This window comes from Cryptomeria japonica, chromosome 1, assembly GCF_030272615.1.
Source record: "Cryptomeria japonica chromosome 1, Sugi_1.0, whole genome shotgun sequence".
Lineage (NCBI taxonomy): Eukaryota > Viridiplantae > Streptophyta > Pinopsida > Cupressales > Cupressaceae > Cryptomeria > Cryptomeria japonica.
In genome coordinates, this window is record NC_081405.1 from 516,793,467 (window position 1) to 516,818,753 (window position 25,287).

The following is a 25,287-nucleotide window of genomic DNA, read 5'->3' on the forward strand; positions in this document are numbered from 1 at the left end:
GATCTCACTTACATATATATTGGAAGCATAAAACTCTTATGTAACAGGTAACTTACTTCAAGATTAAGAGACGGCTTAAGTGTGTAGGCCCCATTGTTTGTATCGATCTATGTATCACTGCTTTGAATTCTTTGGACTAACTGAAACTTACATAATTATACACCAGAAGATGTAAATATATGCATTTGTATATGTCTATGTACACATTATAAATTTACACTAATAGATACAAATGTAATTATCATAATACACTTGAATTTGAAAGATGATTTCTACATGCACTTGCTATCATGAAACATAATGTTTGTAAGATGAAGCATCAAGTTTTATGCCACTTATCTTGCAATAAGCTTGTTGACATGTTTTTTTATGACAACGCCTAACACAAAATAAAGTTGTCTAATGGTCACTTCACTCTCTCTTGATCAAAGTACGATTGTATGCTAAGATTGTAGTAAGTTCAGACAATCGACTCCAAGGTTCTTATATGCAACAGGCATGACTCAATTGGTTGATGTAATTGGTCGGTAATCCAAGGTGACTTATGCACACATGAAGAAGATTAAACAATTTTGCAACTTTCAAGGAATTTACTCGCGAATGATTTATCATTGGAAAGCTCTTTTTTAAGGATTTTGGGGTTTAAAATATGCAAAAAGTAAATAGGAAGGTTTTAAGAAGGCTATGCTAACTCTAAGAATGAGGAGACATGATTGTTTGAGTGAAACCAAACCGCACTTTCCTTCGCCAACTTTGTACAACTACACAAAGACGATGCAATCTTCAAAGGTTGTGCAAGAGTTTTTCATACCACCAATGGACACCATCATAGAACAATATCCACCTGATGATCGAAGTTAAGTTTACACATAAAAAGGCTCAAACTAACCTTGCAAAGTTAATAACAATCAGCTACTAACAAAAGGTATGAACAAGGGTTTCACTACAAACAATCTCATCAAATCTCGTTCATCTAACAACTGAAAGCAAATCTACTCTAAGTGAGGAGAGCGAGACCATGCAAGTCACAAAACAGCACAAGTGTACACCATCAAATTGAGCAACGTATTAAGTTAACTTCTTCAACAACTTATCGCAACAATCTCAAAAAGCAATCTCTCCTCTAATTTACAAATGAAGGGGTCACCCCTTTATATAGGCCTTCAGCCTTGATTACATGCAAACCCTAATTAGGGTTTATCCCAAAAGATTCCACACACATGATGCAACGAGGTGGGAATAAACATTATTAATTCATCATGCCCATCATCCATTAATTACATTCTACCAAAAATTGCGTCCATTATGCATTAAATGCACCACTTCTTTCAAATTTGCCCTATGTGTAATAAATGCATCATCACCTCCAAAATCATTTACATGCAAAAGATGCTCCACCACTGCGTTAAGTACAACGACTACCATGCAATGAATTAGCCGCCACCTTGGTCAAATATTCCAGCAATGAATGCACCACTATGCCTTCATGTATTCAATAGATTCTCGACATGCAAATGGACCCCGTCGTCATAAGAACTTCTATAATATTTTGAGTTATGTTTCATTAATACAGAATATTCTCTTTGCATGTCGCCAACTCATCCTTTACAAATCCTTCCATTCCGGGCCCACAAAAGACATTTTGGAAGATTTTCCTACCTTAGAAAAATTTTAACAAATTTATCCGCTCCTACAAGAATCTTGCACATCTGGAATTCTTGGAGAGAGAAAATTCTTGAAGAGAGAATTTTTTCCTTGAGGAAAATTTCTATGCACACTTCATCCTGAAGGGAGATTTTCCTGACCACTGACCATTTTCCATGCTTAAGGAATTTTGCCTTGTTTAAGCTTTGGAAAGAGAATATTCTTTCTTAGCCAATTTTCCTTGTGCCTTGAAATTCTTCACCTTGGGCACATTTCTCCATGAGGAAGAAATTTCTCCAATCCTTAGCCAAATTTCACATTTTCCAAGAATTTTGTCCTGAAGGAAGGAATTTCCAACACTTGGTCAATTATTTCACTTTCCTAGAATTATGTCATGGAGGAAGGCAATTCCAACACTTAGTCAATTTTTAACTTTCCTAGAATTCTTCATCTTGGGTGTAATTTTCTCCTTAGGAATTTTTTTTTGATCAATTCATCACCTCTCCTATTTTTTAGGATTTTTTCCATATTGAGCTCTAGACTTCAGGAAAGAGAAAATTCTCTTCCTTGATCAATTTTTTTTCTTTCATCTTGAAATTTCTTCATTCTTGATGAATTTCTATCCCTGGGAAAGGAATCTTGAATTTCTTCCCTACTTGGAATTCCGATGCCTTCCTTCCAATCTTGGGCACCATTTCTCTTTGGAAGGAAAATTCCTTCCTTATCCTTGACTTCTTCTTTGCCTTGGAATTCCTTTTTCAATCCATCCTTGGGCGGAATTTCACCTTCGAAGCAAAATTCCTTCCTTTGGAAGTAAAAAACCCTTCCCTTCCTCACTTTGGCACCCTAATGCACACTTGGACAGAATTTCTATGTTGTGGAGGATTTATATGCCTTCGACAAAATTCCATCATCCCCTTCGTTTGGTGCCCAACCCCAAACTTTGGCCGAAATTCCATGTTGTGGAGGAATTTTGACTGCGTTGACTTTTCCATGACACCCTGGTTTTGGTGCCCAAGCACCTAACTGGGCAGAATTTTGGCATGGAGGAATTTTGGATATGGAGGAAAATTCCTCTACACCCCCATTCTAGCGCTCCTCCTACTCCTTGGGCGCCAATTTGGTGTGGTGAAGGAAATTTGGTCATGGAGGAAAATTCCTCCATGACCCTAATCTAGCGCACAACGTCGCTCATGGGCACCATTTCCATGGTGTGGAGGATTTCTCACTTTTCAAACTTTTCCTCCATGAAGTTATTTTGGCACCCACCTGTGACTTGGGTACTGTTTTCGTTAGGGTAAAGGATTTCTTGATTTTTTCTCTTGACTTAGCCATATTTGCACACTTTCCAGATCAAGGTGCCATCTTGGATTGAAGTGGATTTTCATGCCTTCGAGGATTTTTCAATGCCTTTCCACTTTTGGAATGAATTCGGACTTGGCCATTTTTCGATCAACTACCTTCTTTTTCAACCTTTCTGGATCTAGACGAATGTTCAGGAATACTCAAGCTTTAGTGTCAAGACCCCTGCATTTGAAGAGACTTACCAAAAATAGTAAGTACTTCAAAATGTTAGAATTAAAGCAAATTGGGACACGATAACACTTACTAAAAATAGAAACTTACTTAAAATAGTAAGTTTGAGTTTTGGCAAAATAAAGACAATCTGAGAGGCAGTGAAGTCCCTAAAAAATAGGAACTTTCTAAAAATAAAAAGTTGCTTAGAATTCGCTCAAATTTCACTAGGAGCTTACTTTAAGGGTCATGATTCCAATGCAATGTTCAATTTTTCTGAAACCCTAAAGGAAAGGCCTCAAATCCAAGTCTGAAGGGCAAAACCCTAAAATGGACACAACAAGTTCCAAACTTAGCCAAATTTATTCAAAGGACTTGTAGACTTGATCAAATTGACCCCAAAACACTCGCAAAACAAGGGCACCAAAGAGATTGACGTGAAAAGACCAAACAAACCAAAGCCAAAAGACCAAGAGGACCTAAAAAGTAGGGGGTCCCCATTTGCAATGGGGCGATGTGTGAAAATGTCACAACAAAGCTAAATGGGTTTTTTTTGTGGATAAGGGATCTTGTCTGTATGGATGCCCCCTATGGATTGTCTGTGGCATATATGCAATTTTTAAACCAGCATTGTACTCGACACAAATAAAAGTCAAGGAGAGGGAAAAGTCATAATATAGAAGAAACCTAGACATTATTTTGAAAACATCACTGCATTAAAGTCCTAGAAGATTGGTACTCTATCCTATCACTGTCTATTACCCTATTAAGTGGTTGGAAGTGCCACTGTGGAATCAAATAGTCATATTTTAAGGTTAAACCACTATTGGAAGCTCTAAGATGCAACTAATCATTGCATTAAGAGTCAGGTACAAAGAATTGTGAGGTCCAATTGGATTGACTGAAAATTGGAAACATGACACAATGAGATGTTGAGATAACCAAATATTGCATGCCCATATAAGCATGTCTTGTGTGCTACAATATTTAATAAATGATTTGACGCCATTATCCTTCCATGTAGCTAAATAGGCTTACATATCAACCAATGCTATGACTATTTCATTTCTGTGTTGTAATTTCAAGAGCAAAAGAGTAGTACACAATGTAATTCAAGGCAAAAAAAAACAAAGACCAGTGAGTGCTGCACCCAGACCTAGCTACATTCCAGAAAAAAACCCTGTGAATGCACATAAAGATAACAAGTACCGCACCCAAACCAAGCTAAAAATAAAAGTTCCTTTTACAAGAAATTTTACCAAACATTTTAGCTAGTTTGTGCCACAAATAGGATGGTTGGACTTTGATTTGAAAGTGTCACCAAGAATTCAATTGTAATTACCTTTTAGGCAATATTATATTAAATAGCAAATCTAATTTTACAAAGTCTTCAATCTATTTCCTCATCTGTTATCCAATTGCCTAATCACCAAATAATTATTCACACCTTCCTTCTCATCGCAACTACACTCAAGCATGTTTGCAACTACCTCTATCCAAGTTCCATGACATGATCAAAGTTTGTTTTCAACAATATCTCTCACTAAGCATTGAACAGATGCAAATAGTAAAATGCACAAATATTGGAAGAAACGCAGATGTCCTTGCATGCACAGTAAGGGAATAGATGGGTCAAAACTTTTGGATTACATCTGGGTATGAAGGAAAATCCTTTAACTATCATACATTAGATTATTTATTCCCATCTTGGAAATTTCACCTTGACATTTTCTTTTCAATGGGTGCTTTTTAGCAATACATGACAACTGGTATGAAACCTTTGGATAGCCTGTGTTTCATTTAGAGAATTAAGGGACAATTCATTCTTCAGCTCCAGCACTATACCTCCAGTTCATCAAGCCTTGAACATTTTACTTTTACACCTAATGAATATGAAGGATTATGCTGAAATGAGGCCTACATAAGCTGCAAACAACGACAAGACAGATGAGATTGCATAAGCACTTGCAATTATGTAAGGTTCTTTCACTCCACAAAGCTCAAAGTGGTGATGCATGGGTGCCATTTGAAACAATCGAGAGCCTACACCATTAAGCCGTTTCGTGATCTTGAAGTAAACTACCTGTTGAAAAATATACCATGATTTTAGGATTCAAACATATATATAAGTGAGATCATAAACAAATACAAAATATAATTCATATATAAGAAGATTCTAGCTAACCTTAGGTCAATCAAAGATGGCTTTCATCCATGGGCTTAGAAATGGGTCCAATCTAGTTTTGTAATAACATATTCATTATTTGCTTTTTCACTTTCTTGGACTTGCCTCAAGTGTATTCCCATATATGGAACTTACTATGGTCTGGATCTAGATATGTGATTAATTATTAAATTAAATTTTCTATTTTGGGTTAGATCCACTAGCCATCATGTGCTTCTAATGAATTATCTATAGAAAGGGCTCAAATTTGCAATTTGAATGCTTTCTTCATCCCAGTGATAGGTCACGAAGAGTGACCAAAAATGTCAACTCTTCAAAAATCGCCTTTCCTATTTTTTTTAGTATTTTCTCCAATTTATGAACTGGAAGCTTTTAACTCTTTCATCCTTAAAATGTCTCTTATCCCTGAAACCTTAGAAACATTTCTTGGTTTTATCATTTCCCATCTGGTAACATAGGCTTATAAGTATCCATATGTAGAAAATCATGCTATTGTTTCCATGCATCAGGGGATCTAACTAAGAGTTAGATTTTAAGGATAATACAAATTAGCAAGTTCAAAGAAAGAGACCCACCAAAATGGCCAATTTGAAAGAGGTCACAAACTTTTATAATTGTTAAGGATTCTTCCTGTGAGTTTAGGTGATGTATTCATTTCTTTTAACACAAATTATTTCATTTTCCTTGAGAAAACCTAAGCTGGGTTTTCAAGATTGAGACCATCATATACTGCTGAATAATCAGCTTGAACTTAGCACTGCTAAACAGTAAAAGCCATTTGCAGTTTTGAAATTCAAACTAATTCTGGTTGCAATTTAGTGTCTTAATCTGAGATACATTCCCAAATCCCTGAACCCTAATTTCCACTCCTTTAATATTAAATATTAAGGGCACATTTGAAATTTTGATATAGAAAGCTATAGTTGAATGGGATGAGCTCAAGTGATAAAAGCAAATGGGTTTCCAAAACAGAGCCCTAGATTCAAACCCCAACAGACATGAAAAAATATCCATATTGGCTAAAATATCACAACATCTTGATCTAACATGCTGGATGTGACTTAGTCCAACAGATGAGGGCAGATGAAATCTCTGAGTGACTTTGTTAGATGAGCTACTCCCTTGGTCTGGGTACCTAAGCAGAAAGTTGCCCTAAAAATGGGGAATTTACCAAATCAAAAAAAAATGCATCATATAAAAGTTTAAAACCTTTAGGCTTACATATTACACAAAACAGGAAATGGGTGCATGTTTCTTGAATACCTGCAAGATGACAGACACAGTTTCAGCAACAAAGACTCCAGATCCAATGAAAAGTGGAAGGAACATTCCAGAACAAGAAGCCATGGCAGCCAGAGCTCCACCCAGTGCCATAGATCCAGTATCTCCCATGAAGATAGATGCTTTATACCTATTATGCATGAGAAAACCAATACAAGCTCCTGCCATTGATGCTCCAAATGCAGAAAGACCTGCAATTAAAGATAAAGTTTTAAGGAAACATCAAGAAACTGCACAATATCATCATCATGAACTCATAAATGAAACCCCATTTTGCATAAAATAATGAAAAACCCAAACAAAAAAATGTAGTTTTGTAAGAAAAACAATTTTTCATACTCTCAAAAAGAGGAAGATGGCTTTGAGATCTTTCCTAAATTGCAAACAAAGTTTACAACTACCCACCCATCACATGAAGAGAATAGGTGGAAACAGTAAGTGACAACAGATAAAAACAAAATTGCTATAGTACAATGCATAAATAGCAAAAGATAGTATCTGTAAAGAGTTGTGAACAGGAATACTTGCTTCTCAATATTCAGCGTATTAAATCTGACTGTATTTTAATGTGGCAATGACCAATGTTTTGCAGAGACAATGTGAGGGTCATGTTCAAGCCTGCATTCCAAGTCTAAGAAAGTAATAAAGATTACCATGTAAAGTAACACATTGTAAGGGCTAGTAGTAATTATGATTAAAAGAACTTAATTATGGCCATACTTTATATTTCAACCTTTGTTACCAAGTTTACAAACTTCTAAAAGAAATATAGGAAGATCAAACATTTGTATCTGTCAGTCAAAGCATTCATCGACCGAGCATAAATCAACTCCAATCTTCTTCCTTCAACCTAGCAACAACAATCTGCTCCTCAAAACTGACTATTGAATCAGGTTCCATCAAATCAATATGAAAAGGAAAGAGGTTCGAATGGACAGAAAAGTGTCAAAATGCATTTGAATACCTTAAAGAGAAACTGACCTCTACACCCATATTAAAGGTACCAAATCCCGAAGGTCAATTTGTGGTAGTTACAAACACGTCAGGTTAAGGTTTAGGAGGGGTTCTCATGCAGAATGATCAGGTGATTGCATACGAGTCCAAGAAGCTAAAGAATTGTGATCATAATTATGCACCACACGATTTGGACTTAGCAGCGATAGTGCACGCTCTACAAATGTGGCATTGTTACCTTATGGGAAAACCTTTCGAACTTCAGTCGATCATCAAGGACTGAAATACATATTTACTCAACCTAATTTGAATGCCAGACAAAGAAGATGGCTGGAGTTAATGTCTGACTATGATTTTGGAATCAGTTATATCAGGGGGAAGGAAACAAAGTGGTTGACGCATTAAGTCATCGGAGGCATTTGTCAACTATGGCAACCGTGAATACGGATCTCAGTGTTGAACACAAGATGCCACCGAGAGGGGGGCTGAATCAGTGGTTTCCAAAACGTTTCCCTTTTCTACCCTATGAGTAATGAGTATATACCAGTTAACAGATCTAATATAAAGCAGACATACCGGTTAGATGGGAGGATAACACAAAAGCAAACACACATAAAAGGGACATCTCATAACACCAGATGTACGAGGAAAACCCAAAATGGGAAAAACCTCAATGAGAAATGCTGTTGGAGACTACTGCTCCAATCCAGCCTCACAATCAAAACCTCGGTTACAACATTTAGGGCACCAACCCAAGGAGTACCACTCCTTTAGGGCACCAACCCAAGGAGCGCCAACCCCTGCACTGAGCTCCAACTCAGTGATTACAAAATCATATTTTGAACAAAAGTAATACCCTTGTTACAAAAGAACTTTGTAACTCTTATGTAAGTCTCTCCATCGGTTCTCCTCTCTCCAACTCTTTGTCGGTTCTCTGCTCACCTTCTCATTGCTGCAACCTTGTCTCCTACTGCAACTCACTCTCTGCTGCAACCTTACCGGTTCAGCCTCTTCTTCTTCTCTGTGGGTTCTGCTCTCTGCCGTTTCTCTTTTCTCTCTGTCACACTGCTGCTAGTCACCACCGGTCTTCTTCACTCGGTTGTCTACTATCTGATTACTGTCGGTTCTCAGCTTACCGGTTCTTCACTGCAGTCTTCTCTGCAATCTTTTGTGGCTCTTCTTTGCCGATTCAGTCACCTCCAGTGCACTTCACTGTCATACTCAATGACAGTTTATCGGTTACCTTACCTTCGCCGGTTGGACTCTTCTAACCGGTTCTCTCTCACACACTCAATCTCCTCTATGATTGTTGATGAGCACTTGACTGATTAACTCTATGGTTTTTACTCCCTTTACCGGCTTTACTCTCTCATGCAGCAGCATCAATCCTCTTCAGTCATGAGTCGGCATACTTATACTTGAATTTTCCCACCATGACCGACATTCAAACTTCTGGCTTGCTAGGGTTTCTTCATCGACCCCAAGGCAAACAAAATCCAATCAGATCTCCTTCCAGAGATCGACCACCTACAACGGATCAATCAAACTCCACCAATCCTACTGCATTTAGAACACGTTAGCCCTATTTGGCAAACACAGCACCTCCTTTGGTTTGTATCTGTCAAACACCTATGGAACGATCACGCAGATAGCTTCACCTACCCTGATCAGCACCTGGACACTCGGCCTCAAACATGAAGTCATCAAATCAGATTTTTGTCCTCTAATCAGTCTCGAGCCGCACTCTTCTGCTCTCAACTTGTGAAACACACTATCGACATTAATGTCGACCAGTCACCACCTACCTCACCAACAACTCTTCATCGTCCACCATATGCATGACACCTATCTCCTACGTGACATCATAGTCGGCATCCACCTCTGCTAAGTCTTTTGTGTCGGTCCAAACAATATCACCGACCAACCACACAACCAGGTTCATCTACCGGTTCACAAACCCTGTCGGTTACACCCTAACTGGTCTGTCTTCAACCTTGCACTTTGCTTCTCCTCCGCTGGAACACCTAAACTGGTCAGCACTCTTGCCAAGCTACATCATGCACATCTTCAACAGATGGGAGCCTTTCACATTTGCTCCTTGTCAGCATTACCGGTGGACCTAACCACCTTGATGACACCATGTCATCAACCTTCAACAAACTCCATCTGTCTGCATCTGTGGCAACACCTTTCTCCTTCTTCAATCCGGTTGCACTCTCTGTCTACAACTGCTCAACCTTGCCTTCTTCATCATTTGACCGGTTCTCCTATCAATTGGTTTGTCAAAGTGACAAACATATCCTTCAATCTCAGTACCGGCAACCCATCATGTCTGCCCTTGCAAATCCGGTACACATCCCTGATCTCATGCACCTAAGGCAACTTAGTGTTTCACCGGTTGATCTGGTGTGAGCCTTCAATCACCTGCCTTCTACTCTTTTGTCTTATCTCAGAGGACTAGGATGCATTCCATGCATAATAGGAGATAAGCTACACTTACCGGTGGGAGTGGATCCTTGTCATCTGCATCTGGCATTGCACCAATATGCCTTAGCTGACATTGATCATATGCATCTTCAATCAGACACACATGATCCGATTGAGCACACTCACTGTCAGACTTCTCTTAATCCGGTGGGAGTCTTGCAGATTGACATCCAACAGCATACCGGTGGCCTGCACATACTTCACCTCCAGTGTTGATGTGATTTTTGTAACATTTGGTCTCTCCATCACAATCAACATCCCAACATCTTGCTCTCTTGTCGGTTGGCAACAATGCACTGCCAACAAAACACTTACCAGTTTTTATACCATATCGGTCTCTAGTCCTTATGTCTTCAACACAAGCCAACACTAACCTGTGTACCGGTGACTCCAATGGCCATTATGCTAGATGCCATTCTCTTCCTTACCGGTGACCTGCTATGCTAGTTGACATCGATGGGTACCGGTGACTCCAATGGCCATTATGCTAGATGCCATTCTCTTCCTTACCAGTGACCTGCTATGCTAGTTGACATTGATGGCACCATTTCCGGTATTCATCAATGATAACACTACACATCAATCTCCCATACCGGTTGCCATCAATGACAACACAATGCCAACACTCAGAACTCAAGTGCTACAGAATTTGGAAGGGGATGAATCTTACAAGCAGGTACAGGAAGCCTTACAAAGTGATTTCCAAGACCCCCAATACGAAGGATACAGCATGGAACCAGATGGTTTGCTAAGATATCAAGGAAGGATGTACAACCTGACCTTCTGGAATTGAGGAAATAATATGGAAACAGGTACATTCAACACCATACTCGAGACATCCTGGTATGACAGATGTTAGCAGATGTTAAAGCCTTGTATTTTTGGAAGGGAATGAAGGACACAGCAAGATTTATAACGGGATGCTTTAAGTGTCAGAAAGTAAAAATGAAACACCAACATCTAGCAGGACTACTACAACCCCACACCATACCCGATTGGAAGTGGCAAATTATCAGTATGGATTCATGCAAGGTTTACCCATGACGAGAAACAGGCATAATGTGATCCTTGTGGTAGTTGACAGGGTTACTAAAGTAGCACATTTCATGCTTAGAAATCTGACTGATGGAGTACATATTATTGCTCGGAAATTTGTTCAAGATATCTTTCGACTACATGGGATACCAGAGAAGATCATTTCCGACAAGGACGCTACAATGAGGTCCAGATTTCAGCAAACATTATTTGCAGCATTGGGAAGGCAGCTGAACATCAATTCAGCATATCTTCCAGAAACCGATGGTCAAATAGAAAGAGTAAACCAAGTTTTAGAAGACCTCTTGAGGATGTATTGCATCGATAAACAGTACAAATGGGAAGAGTACCATCCTCTAGTAGAATTTTCTTATAATAACTCATATCAATCTGCCATAAAGATGGCACCTTTTGAAGCGTTGTATGGAAGGAAATGCAGAACCCCCATCAATTGGGATAGATTGGAGGATAGAATCACCCTTGGACCAGAAATGCTTAAAGAAATGGAAGATCAAGTGAAGCTGACCAAGCAAAGGTAAGAAGAGGCTAATGATCGGCAAAAGAGTTACGCCAACGCAAACTCCAAGACAATTCGTGATTGGGGATAAGGTTCTCCTTAGAGTAAAACCATAAAATAGTTCCATCAAGTTTGGCAAAGCTTCCAAGTTTGCCCCGAGATACGTGGGGCCATTTGAAATTCTAGAAGTCATTGACCCAGTAGCCTACAAACTTGCTCTATCACCGGCTCTCACTCGATTGTATAATGTTTTTCATGTTTCCTATCTTAAGAAGTATGTGGCAGATTTTGAGCACATGATTTACTGGAATTCCTTGCAGGTGTAGGATCCGGGAGTGGTTATGATCGAACCACTCAGAATACTCGAGGTGCGTAAGTTGCACCTACGTAACCATGAGGTTACACAATGCAAGGTCCAATGGGACCAATATGCAAAAGAAAATGCCAAATGGGAAGACTATGAAGAAATTCATCAAAAATTTCCTCATTTATTCTTAAACTATTGAATTTTTTTTGTTTTGTGAAATATGAACTTGGTTTTGTGTGGTATTTTAAATTAAATTAATAATCATCGAGGACGATTATTCACAAGGGGGGGTATATGTTACATCCCACCTTTGTAATTTTGGAAATTATGAATAATAGTATGTCTTTTGTTTGGATAAACAAGTTACATATCTATTTTTCTCATGTGGATGAAATAATTATTGAATGGGAAAGGATCGAATAGATAAGTTTATTAAATGATGTTTCTTATGTTAAGCTATTGATGGTTAAGAATTGTCTAACCGATTTCCTTTCATGTGACCAAGTGGATGCAGGATGCGCACTACCCTCAAAGGGAGGGAGAGTATCATCTGTTAAAATTTAGTGATCAGATTAGATGGAGATAATTCAAACACAAATGCACAAAATTTACCCTGGGAAAACCTTCCTCATGAAGGTGAAAAACCCAGCAATGAAGTATATCTTTATTATTTCAAATATGACAAGTATCTTTACAAAGATTTGCTTCACACTTTGAAGCTATATGATGGCATAGATTCTCTTAGACTGCTGTATACAATTCGCACTGCTGTAGGAATGTTGTATGATGATCTATCTAGATCAATCTGATTTCTATATCAATTAATATGTCTTGAAGATGAGAGCACGCTGCTGAACAAGGAGTCGATCTGTTAGAAGAAGAACACGAACTGCTGAAAGAGAGATATCGATCTGCTGAAGGATGATAATACAATCTGCTTGTTGTATGTATGATTCAATGCCTTGGAAGTGAGAAGGGAACCAAACTATATACCCATATCAAGCAACACGACTTCTCCAAAGTTGGCTCTTCTCAATCATCACATCTTTCCAAGGATTAATTCAATGCCAACTAACACACATTATCACCAAGGTGGCGAGTTAGGTAATTAGTTATGCTTTATCAATAATCCACTTCATGAAATCGCCGCTATAAATTAAGTGTCGACAATATAGGAATCAAACTTGATAAATGTGTAAGGCCGATAGGCCATTCACACATTTGCATTAGCTATGTTGGCCAGAAGGATCCGACCATAGCTATATCATTAACATCATCATGCAGAGGATTGCAGATACTAGAAATAAGCAAAGCCAATAAGTCCTAGGTCTGATTAACTGGACAAACATCTTGAACATCTTGGCCATGGTAAACTAAGGTCCAAATCACCCTACCAATGTTACTCCTATGTCAGTTGTCACCCTCGTGTTGTCAGGTTGTTGGTTATCTTATGTCAGACTATTTCTTGTTATGATTATTACTTATCGATGTTTTTCTCTCTTTGATGATAGTATTATACTTTGTTCATGTGTTTCAATTTACTTCTTGTGTGAGAGTAGTGTGTATACATATATACACATGTATGCATAAACAATTCATACGCGCATATATATATATATATATTTTCTTGCCAACTTCGTGGGCTTCATTACTTATGAGTATATTAATACCCATGCATGTACGTTGGGCTACATACGTGTATGGATACTAGTATACCATTTTATGTTATGGATGTTTATCTCTGCATTGCTTCGGGCTTCTTGTTTGGAGGCCACCGACTGTGAACGTAGTTGTTGGCGGCATTATTGTACACGGGAATAACATTAGTTAATTATGTGTAATTGTTTTGGTTAGTTGGCAACCGAGGGGTGGAAGTTGCGGTGCGACGGTTGGCGCTCGCACCCCCTCGGTACCCTTTTATACTTCGGAATGTAACTTGTAAAATATACTGATTATGAATAGAACATCTGATATACTTTGTCTGATAATTACGGCATTAGTCTGCATTATGTTCTTTATGTCTTAAGTTATTCACCCGAGAGGGAAAACATTTGGCGCCGTTGCCTAGACGAACTCAGGAACGGAAGACACGGATGGCGCACAGACACAATGGGCCTACCCGTTGGTGAAGTAAACCTGGAGGCCGATGACGCGCGGATAGAACTTTACACAAGAGAAGACACGGCAACACGAGAATATTCAATTTTGCTCCAGGTAGCCATTCAGACATACGTTCGACGAGAAGCGGCGGAGGCAGAAATCCCACCAAGTGTCGTGTGGACAGCGCTGGAGGTTAGCCCGGTAGTAAACCGGTTAATGAACCACCTCCCCCGGCTGCTTGCACAGGCATTGCTGGCACAGCAGGCCCACCTGGAGGAGATTGCCCAGGAAGAGCGACGACAACAAATCCTGCAACGCTACGAAGAGAACAGCCGACGGGAAACAGAAAGAGATGGCGCCAGGCCAGGAGGGAATTGAACCGTGAACTTCTTATTTTCAAATAAAAGTGTCATTGACACAAGTTGTACTTGAGCAGATGAATTAATAAAGACATGTTTTGATTTAAGAATTGAGAGTTATGGAAATGTGCCACAATTAATGCCAAACCTATTGAATAAAGATAGAAATAAAAAACCGGAAACTAACGAGTGGGAGGCCACGCTGAGGGCTTTGATTCTGGAGCAACAAGTAGAACGTAGACGGAGGCTGAGGCAACTTGCCGAAGGACGACCTGCCGAAGGGGGGCCCGAGGGGAACCAAGGAGGTGTCACGTAAGGTGCAGAGGCCGATGGAAATTTCTACGCGTCGCCAGATCATCGTAGGACGCGGAGCCACGAAGAATTTCTAGAAGAAACAGGGTTACGGCGAAATCTAGTCGAGGAGACTCGGGATCAGTTTAGGAACTTCTCCCTTACGCCACGGAGTGAAGATCACCAACGGGAAGCAGGAGTAGGAGTGTGTCAGAGCGAAGGGGAGGGCAATAGTACGGGTGTAGGTGCCACACGCGACAGGCAAAACACCGTACCTCCAAGACACACCACCAACGCCACCGGAGGAAGCAGCGCAGAGCCACAGACACAGACACAACCGCCCCCAGGAAGACGACCAGGGATGGCGAGTAAACAAAAATTGCCAAAGTTCACAGGGGACGGCAAGAAAGACCCCTTACGGCACTGCCGTACATGTGAAACCATTTGGTCTGCCAACGAAGTGACAGACCAAAATGACTGGGCACAGCAGTTCCCAGCCACGTTACGTGGAGTCGCCATAGATTGGTACTCCGATGTAGATAAGCAAAAAGTGGCCACATGGGCTAACCTACAGAAGGAATTCACGGAGGAGTTTCGGTTGCTCCGTGATGACAACGAAATTGTAACAGAGATATACAGTACCAAGCAAGGTACTAAGGAGACAGTACGGGAATACAGCAGGAGACTAAAGGAATTGTTGGGTAAAATGGAGAGCCAGCCGGCTGAGGGCTTAAATAAACGATGGTTTGTGGAAGGATTGAAATCCTCCCTACGGAAAAAAATGAAGATTGTATCCCCGACGTCATATGACGACGCCTATAACAGGGCGATGGATCGAGAAAGCGAATACAAAACATCAAGGAAGAAGAAAGGTAATAAATATTCATTTGACGATGATGAAGATTCTGACGTGGAGAGCAATAGCGGTGGCGAATCGAGTAAAAAGGTACACATGCTCCAGAAGGACATGGAACGAATGCTGAAAGAATTCAAAGCCATGAAAGGGAGTACAAGTAAGACGGAAGAAAATGAAGTGTGGTGTACAGACTATAGGAGTGACGGACACACAAAGGGTACTTGCCCGAAGAAGGCATTTTGTGAGATTTGCCAAGTGATGGGACACTCCACCAAGGAGTGCCCATACAACATGAAAACCCGAAGCACGAACCAGGTGTTGTTCACAGAGCAGGCCACAACATCCGCACTAGCGGGTACGGGCTAGCAGACTAACACAACGGCATCATCTGGAGGATACCGGGATAATAGACGCAGCGGCGGAAGAAATAATAACAATAACAACAACAGAAACCGGATCCAGTATGATGCCAAGGGCCGGCCAATGATTCAATGTAGGGCTTGCAATCAGTGGGGACACTTCGCCCGCGATTGCACGAAGGAAGCCAACCCTCAGCACCTCTGCCGATGGTGCGGGCCAGGCGACCATGAGGACGCAAATTGCCCGAAGCCTGGTGTAAACCTTCTAAACATAGACCCTACGAAGGCAGAAGTGTTGGCAATCACAAGGGCACAGGCTAAAAAGATTGCCTACCCAAATCCCCACACGGAGACCGAGAGAGTGCGGGAGGCCAGAGACGAGATCACAAAGGAAATGGCCGCACAAGGACAGAACATTCACCAGACAGCAAGTCCACCACGAACGAAGGGAGAAGAGGAAATCTTACGGCAAATATTGCAGGTAGAGGTACCCGTGAGAATTCAAGACCTCCTGGAGACCATGCTTTTAAACTCTGTACCCCCACAAGTAAAAACGAGGGAGGTCGTGAGCCCCACAACCAACCCCGTGTTTAGGGAGGTCATGAGCCTCGCGGTCGACCCCATGTTGTTGGTAGTCAATAGCGGACACCACCCGGCGGTGGTAGAAATGGGTATACTAGAGACTACCTTAACAGACACTATTGTGGACGGAGGGTCAGGAGTAAATGTACTCCCAGAAGCGACATGGAAAAAATTGGGAAAGCCTACGTTGTGGCCTCCTACATTCAACCTGCTAGGGGCAGACCAACATGGGATTAAACCCCTTGGTACCCTCATGGGCCAACAGGTGATGGTCGGCACGCAGCCATTCGTGCTAGATTTTGTGGTAATCCCCCTGAAGCAGAAAGGATATGACGCCATCCTGGGGCGGGGGTGGCTCATTGCAGCAAAAGCGAACCATAACTGGAAGCGGAATACCCTTTCTTTGGAAAACGTCGGGAGGAAGTACGTAATCGATCTCCGTACGCAGATGGTGAGTGAGGAGTTAGCCTCCTCCTCCGACTCGGAATCTGAGGGAGACCAGTTAGCAGAGGGTGGAAATGGATGCCGCATGGAGCCTAGTGACGAAGGGGTGTTAGAACTGGAGGCATGCTCAGGGGACGATGGGGACTCCTTGAATGGCCTCTTCCATTGGCAAATGGGAGATTATGAACTATTTACACTCTCGTGCAACGTATTGAGCATCAAAGAAACACCCGATATATTTCCCCCAGAATATGGCGAGTATAAGGAAGGGAAGGCAGCAGTGAATGAGACACCGGCACACCAATTCCTGAAGGGGGAGCCCATTAAGTATCAGGAAGCCAAGTTAAAGGAAACGAATCTTGGGGAGACAAGTGACCCCAAGATCATCCTTGTCGGAGATGACTGGAACCCAGTGTTGAAGGCCGCAGCCTTCAAAATTTTCCTTGAATACAAGGATGTCTTTGCATGGACATACAAGGACTTGAAGGGCGTGCCCCTAGAGTTATGTGTGCACCGAATCACATTGGTACCGGGAGCCCAGCCAGTAAGGAAGCGGCCGTACCGAATGAACAGAAATTATGCTGTACGGGTGAACAACGAGATTGAGCGGATGTTGGAAGCGGGTATAATCTTCAAAGTACAGACAAGCGAATGGGTGTCTCCCATTGTGATTTCCCTCAAGAAAGAGGCCAATCAGATCCGGATCTGTGTAGACTTCCGGTGCCTGAACGGTGTCACTATTAAAGACCCGTTTCCCATACCCTTCACCGACAGCATCTTGGAGGAAGTAGCTGGACATGAAATCTATTCCTTCATGGATGGATTCTCTGGTTACAACCAGATATCCATCGCGGAGGAAGATAAGCTGAAAACAACCTTCGTGGTGGAGGACGGTGTGTACGCATACAACCGAATGCCCTTCGGTCTATGCAGTGCGCCTGCCACCTTTCAGCGCATCATCTTGCACATCTTCGACAAGATGTCGGTGGGGAACTTCAAAGCATTCCTGGATGATTGGTCTATTTACAACGAACAGGACATCCACTTAAAAACTCTTAGAGAGTGCCTAGAGAGGTGTCGGAGGGCACAATTGGCCCTCAACCCGAAGAAATGTAGATTCATGGTACCACAGGGAAGATTGCTAGGACACATTGTGTGTAAAGAAGGATTGAAAACAGACCCGGACAAGATTCGAGTAATAGTAGAAATGGAACCTCCTACGGACGTCACAGGGATAAAATCCTTCCTTGGTCACGTGGGGTACTACAGGAGGTTCATCAAGAACTTCGCTGCGGTGTCCCACCCGTTGGATAAGTTGACAAGAAAAGAGGAACCATACATTTGGGCAAAGCCACAGAGCAAGGCCTTTGAAGAGTTGAAGACAAGGTTGATGGGAGAGCCCATACTAGCATACCCGAATTGGGATAAGGAATTCCACATTCACGTGGATGCCTCAAACTATGCCATCGAGGCTACGTTAGCCCAAGTAGGAGGACACGGGCTGGACCACCCCATTTATTTTGCCAGCAGGTTGCTCTCGAAGGCGGAAAAGAACTACAGTACCACAGAACGTGAAGCACTCGGTATGATCTATGCCGTACAGAAATTCCGTCATTACCTCCTGGCCACACCATTCACATTTTACGTAGACCACCAGGCACTCATGTATTTAGTAAACAAGCCCATTATCCAGGGGAGGATAAGTCGTTGGCTATTGCTACTACAGGAGTTCACATTTTTAATTGTGGTAAGACCAGGGCGAAGCCATGTCATAGCCGACCAGCTGTCTCGGATTAAGTCGGGGGAACCTCCAGAGGAAGTAAATGACGATTTTCCAGATGCACACTTGTTCCAAATAGCCGTACTCCCTTCGTGGTACAAGAAGATTGGAGAGTACCTATCGACGTCCCGATTTCCGGAGGGTATGCCTCCAGGGGAACGAAGGAAGCTCGTATTAAGGAGCAGGACTTTTTCGCTCATCGACGGGTTACTCTACAAAATGGGGCGGGACCAGATATTAAGGCGTTGTGTCATGGAGGAAGAAGTCTCGAGTGTATTAAGGGAGGCACATGAAGGGCCCGCAGGTGGACATATGGGCCCAGACACCACAGCCCGAAAGGTGCTTCTTGCAGGACTATGGTGGCCAACGGTACATCACGACGCCAGGGAGTGGGTCGTGGGGTGTGACACTTGCCAACAGGCGGGCAAACCTCTGAAGCGGGACTTCATGCCCCTCAACCCGTCGCATGCACAAGAACTCTTTGAGCGATGGGGACTCGACTTTGTGGGTCCTCTTAAGGCTAGCCGCACACGACGGTGCCGGTACATTATAGTTGCGACAAAATACTTGACCAAGTGGGTGGAGGCAAGGGCTCTCCCGGATAATTCGGCAGTAAGCACAGCGAATTTTATTTATGAACAAATCATTACGCAATATGAGATTCAAATCCAACTGACGAGTGACAAAGGAGGCCATTTTGTAAATCACATAATCCGACTGTTAACAACAGAGTTTAAAATCTTCCACTCCTTATCAAGCCCCTACTATACACGGGCGAACGGACAGGCCGAGGCAACCAATAAAATAATAATGTTGGTGATATATAGGTCTTGCGGAGTGGAGAAGGATGACTGGGAGGAGCGCCTACCGTCAGTACTTTGGGCATACTGAACAACTTACAAGGTAACTACTGGACAGACTCCCTTCCAGCTAATGTATGGACAAGAAGCCGTGGTGCCAGTTGAATTCATGGTGCCGAGTCTACGGATTGCCATCGATAATCACCTTGGCGACATGGAAAGCCTGAGGGAGAGGCTGTACGCTTTGAACAAATTGGACGAACGAAGGATGATGGCTCAGTGGGCGACAGAAACAGCCCAGCAAAGACGGAAGGTGTGGCACGACAAGCATATCCGGCGAATGAAGTTTACTCCCAGACAGCTGGTTTTGAAATTCAACGGGAAGAACGAAATTAAACCCGGAAAATTCAAAGTCCGATGGTTAGGGCCCTTCCGGATACGTGAGGTCAATACTAACGGGGCGATAAAGTTGTGGACGCTGGACGGGAAGGAGATACCAGACGCAGTCAACGGGTCGAAGTTAAAGATCTATCACAAACGGAGGGAACCGGGACCCTCCAGTCAGTCAGCCCGCTAAAAATTGAAAAATTGGAGGAAAAATAAAAGAAAATTAAAAAAAAAAAGTGGCCACCGTACGATGGGACCACCAAAGGTGGCATCACCGTACGATGGAACAACCGACGGTGGAACCATCGTGCGGTGGGACCACCGTGCGGTGGAACCACCGACGGAGGGGCCACCGAAGGTGGTCACCAAGCAGCCCGCAGAAGATTAAAACACCGCCGACGAAGAACAAAACACCCCTGCGCAACAAGGAAGAAGCCGCACAACACCGCACACCGCCGAGGGCACAACACCGCACCGCCGACCACCAAGCGACGCGAGGAAAGAAGAAGACGCCGCACACACCGCACAGCCCGGCCACCACGCACAGCAAGGGATAAAGGAAGAGGAAGACGCCGCACACACCGCACAGCCCAACCACGCAACACGCACAGCAAGGTTTACGCACAGCAACGCGCAGTAGCCAAAAAGGGAAGAAAAAACAAAAAGAGAGACCAAGTCCGCACGTAGCCACGCCAAAAGTAAACCACACAGCCACTCAAGGGAAAAAGGACCGCCACAGGTAGACCAAGCAGCCGCACGAAAAAGAAGGTCGTTATGAAGGTGCCTAAGTTATACAGAGATTGATGGATTCAGCAGGGAAAAGAAGTTGGAAGAAACAGCTGCACGCTTCTTCCAACAGCAGCCAGAGGGATAGGGATAGCAATATCAGGATTTTAGCGTCAGGAGTACGTGTTGCAGGCGGCACCATGGATACCAGCGCCCGACAAAAACAAAAACAGAAGGCACCACAGGCTGCCATCAGTGCGAAAAACACAGTGACGCCACAGAATGTTACTTTTGAAGGCTTGAATGGATTGGAATGCCGAAAATGGTGGTAGGACACCCCCGATAATGACCTGGTAAAGCAAAACCTCCGGAAGGCACAAGTAGAGTGGGCTATTCGGATGCCCATGTTCCTTATCTGGGAGTACGAGGGTGCCCTACGCTTCATGGTGGACACCTTCGACAGGTATACATGCACCAGCATGTTTGAATACCTCCGGAGGGATGTCACTATATCCTTCAAAGCAGGGGATTTCACGAGGGTATTCGGCATTCCGAGCAGCCAGGGCAAGAAAATAGACTTGAAGGCCAAAAAGATGACACGGGAGGAGAAGCAGCGGTGGATTAAATTAGTCTCCCGGAACTTGACGAGAGCGGAGTTGGACAGCATGGCTAGAGCCACGAAGAGTCGCGGAATCCATAAGACTTTTGTTGCGGAGGGCCACTGGAGATGCATTATGGATGTCATCAAGAGCAGATTGACAGGGTCGGGTAGGGCATCGGACATTGCCCTCCCTCAGATTATGCTGATGAATGGGTTGATGAATGGCATCGTATATGACTAGGCCGCGTTACTAGCAGAGCGTATGTATGAGTTTTTGACGCTCCAGCATCGCACATTCTATATGCCTCATTACGCTATAGGGTTATTCCTGGAGGCCACGCGGGAAGCAGTGCCGGAGGACGAGTTGGAGGTACGGCCGCAGGGACCGTTGACAGCAGGAGAGCCTCCAATACATTATTGGAGGCACTTGGACATTGGGCACTCTTCTGGGAAGCGGAAACGGGGCGGTAGATAGAGCCTCGGCCTCAGGGGAGCCGGACAGTGGGATGGATTCCAGCAGCACGGAGGAATCAGAGGCGGAAGATGAGAAGGACGATAGCAGTCAGGCAACGGAGGAGCCTGTACGAGTCCTGTTTGCCCCACCTCTGTTACCGATGGGCACGCCTGTGCCAGCATCTGGAGTAGGCGGCACCTGTATTTCGGCCTTCGGGCAGAGCCATACGCCTGTTACACTTGGTCCCCTCCAGCACAAGCACCAAGGAGCACCGTCCGGGCCAACCACAGCGGCACTTACCGAGGACATGGCAGAGTCACGGACGGAGGAGTCACCGCATCGAGTAGTGGTCGTTGAGGAGCAGGGGCCGATGGAGGTGGAGGATACCGAGCCTCACGTGCGGTTGGACGTCGTGGGTAGTGACGTTGTGGTGACTGTTTCTGCTTCGTTGTTGGAGGAGCCGATGACAGTGAACCATCCCCCGGTCACGGAGATGCGTGCTGACCTCGAGGCTATGCAGAGCTAGCTCACACAGCAGTTTCAGATGACACTGGCACAACCGGAGGGAGCTGTTGTATTTTCACCGTGTCGAGAGACTAGAGCGGAGGTAGTCAACTTGGATGACTCGTCAGGGGAGGCACATGGACTCACAGTTGGGAAGGAGGCGGGGGAGGTCGCCTCTACTGGGCAAGCACCAGGAGATGGTGCACCTTCGGTGGTGGAGGCGGTACCTTCACAGCAGGATACAGCAGTGACCGTTCCACCAGGGACTCCATAGCCTTCGGCACAGACGGGGGAGGATGTTGAGACCTATCTCGCTGACATGGCTGATATGGTGACGAGAGGTAGGCGGGTGGTGGCCGCTGCCCAGACGCAAGCATTGCAGCAGGTGGTGGTGGAGCTAGAGCAGGTCTTACAGTTTATGAGGGTGGGCTGCCCGACAGCCTTTGCTACCTGCTTTGAGTCTCAGGGACGGCCGACTGCGGAGATAGAGGAGATGCTCCAGGCTTGGAGGTTGCGTCAGCCCGTTGTGGAGAGTCGGGTGACGGCAGTTGTCCGCGAGATTGAGCAAGTCTACTGGGATGCCTATTATACATTGAGGCGTACACAGCAAGAGTCTGCAGTCAGGGAGGCTGCCCGAGTAGCGTTGGAGGAGGAGGTGGCCAGTCAGCAGGCCTTGTGGGCAGCCGAGAGGGCGCAGTTGTTGGCACAGCTAGAGATGGCCCGCACAGAGACGATTGAGACCCGGGCAGCGAAGGCCGAGGTAGAGACTCGTTTGGCAGCCGAGCAGACTCGGTTGGTCTGCGCGACGGAGGCAGTGGATACGAAAGAGGAGTTGCTGGAAGCCGCACACATGGTAAAGACAGCTTTAGAGAAGGTACTGGTAGCGGAACGGGATGTGACTGCACGCACTCAGCAGGTGTATGAGCTCCGCGCCCGCTTGGCGGCCCAGCCACCGACATCTCACACTTCCGCTTCAGGGACGCTTTCTCAGCCCCCTCCCTAGTCTTTCAGATATATTGTATAGGTTGCATTATCTCCATTTTTGTAAGTCGCCTGGAGACGACTTTTCTTTTTGGGGGGGATGATGTTGGCGGCATTATTGTACACAGGAATAACATTAGTTAATTATGTGTAATTGTTTTGGTTAGTTGGCAACCGAGGGGTGGAAGTTGCGGTGCGACGGTTGGCGCTCGCACCCCCTCGGTACCCTTTTATACTTCGGAATGTAACTTGTAAAATATACTGATTATGAATAGAACATCTGATATACTTTGTCTGATAATTACGGCATTAGTCTGCATTATGTTCTTTATGTCTTAAGTTATTCACCCGAGAGGGCAAACAGTAGTGGCCACCAACTCAGTGGTCAAGTTTCTTGTAACTGCTATGTGTTGAATTAAAGATGTCGATGCTTTTACGCGCTACATTATTAATGGATTGTTATTTATTTGGTATCGATAGATGCTATGGGGTTGTTGACTCTGTTTGGGGAAGAACATAGTAATGTTAATCTGTTTTGAGCACTGAGATTGTTCTCGGGGGTAATACTGGGAATAGAGATTAATGTTGTTGTTGAACTGTGAGGCGATACTGCCGAACTCTTGCATCGTGGCTGCCCTATCATCTTTTAGCTGATTTGATTGTAGAAGCAGCAGTTAGCTTTGTGAGGATATTGTATTTTGAAACAAACCGAGAGGGTGGTCTTGCCGTGGAAGCTCTATGGCAGATTCTGCATTTGTAATTTGTTCAAGCAAGAGAAAATGCCTAACTCTATTATTCATAATTCTATTATTTTCTTTTATCATTAATGTTTATGAATCTGAAAGATATCATGCTAGTCACGCATTGAAATGGATATCCTGCTATCAGCTTGGATTGTTGATGAATGGTTTAGTCTTGAAGGAGGAATAGGTGCAGATTATCTCAGCATACTAGACCATAGTATGACTGGGAAAACTCTGCATCCCATCCTAGACTTGGACAAATGAATGTGTTTCTTTTGTGGTTAATTTGACTGTTTATGTGGAGACCAAAACCTCTATTTCTGGATTGGATTTCATAATCTTGTGGTGTTGGATGTTTTACTTTAAATATTATAGACCAGATCAGTCTATTTCTTGTATCAGGCTGTTTCGTTGTATATTTGCAAAGACTAGACTTTGGGAATATATCTTTAATTGTTTTGTAGCTTGGAAGGATGGTAGTCAACCAACTAGAACTAAGTAGAGTTAATTATTGGTTTAACTTGTTATGAAACCACACTTGATTGTTCAGAACAGTCTACTTTCTCAGAAGTACATGGGAATGTCTCTTGAACTAGTATATCCATTACATTTTGGGATGAACCTTTATGGTCAGTTGAATTCCATGTGTTGATGTGAGTATGCTATCCCTCCCCCTTGTGTTGTTGCTTTTGTTAGGCATCGGAAAAATAATACTCTCTCTCTCTCTCTCTCTCTCTACTTTATGTTGATCAAATGAAAAGTTAGTTAATGCTTTCCAGTTAAAACTTCAATTTGAGCTGAACATAGATTAAAATAAGTATTTAATTTCTTAGTTTAGCAAAGTTTATTTTATATTTCTATTTCAGATTAGTTGGTTGTTACATAGGTTTTGTCAAAAATTAAAGGCAGCTGAGAAGGCAAAGATTAATAGATTGTTTATGGAGGGCAAAGAAAATTCTAGGGGTAATCCAATGGCAATAGAGTCTACACAATCAAATATGCCAAGTTGCCAACAATGGTTGCTAGTGGTACTAGTGATGTTTCTACAATAGAAAGGAGAGAAACTAGAAGTACTGAGAGGGTAGAGACAGTTGCAGCATGTTAAATATGCAAGCGCAATAAGTGGCAAAGTCTTCAATTGCCAAATTTTCTTTGGCCATGCCATCCCATTTCTTGTGGCACATCATTCTTATTTCAAACAAATGTTCAATGATGCAATTTCTGTTGATCCTTCATTTATCCTCTTCTATAGAACATAAACTATGAATTACCCTCCTTGATGAAGATATTCTAAGGTGAAATAGGTGATGGACATGAAACTATGGCATCAAGAATTGACCCAAGCACGCTATGGCATTAAGAATTGACCCAAGCATAATACAAGTCAATTAAACT

General features: G+C 43.2%; 1 protein-coding gene across 1 annotated transcript in view; it reads right to left on the reverse strand.

Moving 5' to 3' along the window:
- Positions 1–4,486: 4,486 nt before the first annotated feature.
- The window catches only part of LOC131070328 (phospho-N-acetylmuramoyl-pentapeptide-transferase homolog), an 81,061-nt gene continuing 60,260 nt past the window's right edge, over positions 4,487–25,287 (reverse strand). Inside the window, exons 7-8 of the mRNA XM_058005843.2 lie at positions 6,608–6,816; positions 4,487–5,242 (exon numbers count right to left, since the gene is read on the reverse strand). Of these exons, the coding sequence (XP_057861826.1) occupies positions 5,060–5,242; positions 6,608–6,816 (392 nt within the window). The 3' untranslated portion in view covers positions 4,487–5,059. The remainder of the gene's footprint in view (positions 5,243–6,607; positions 6,817–25,287) is intronic.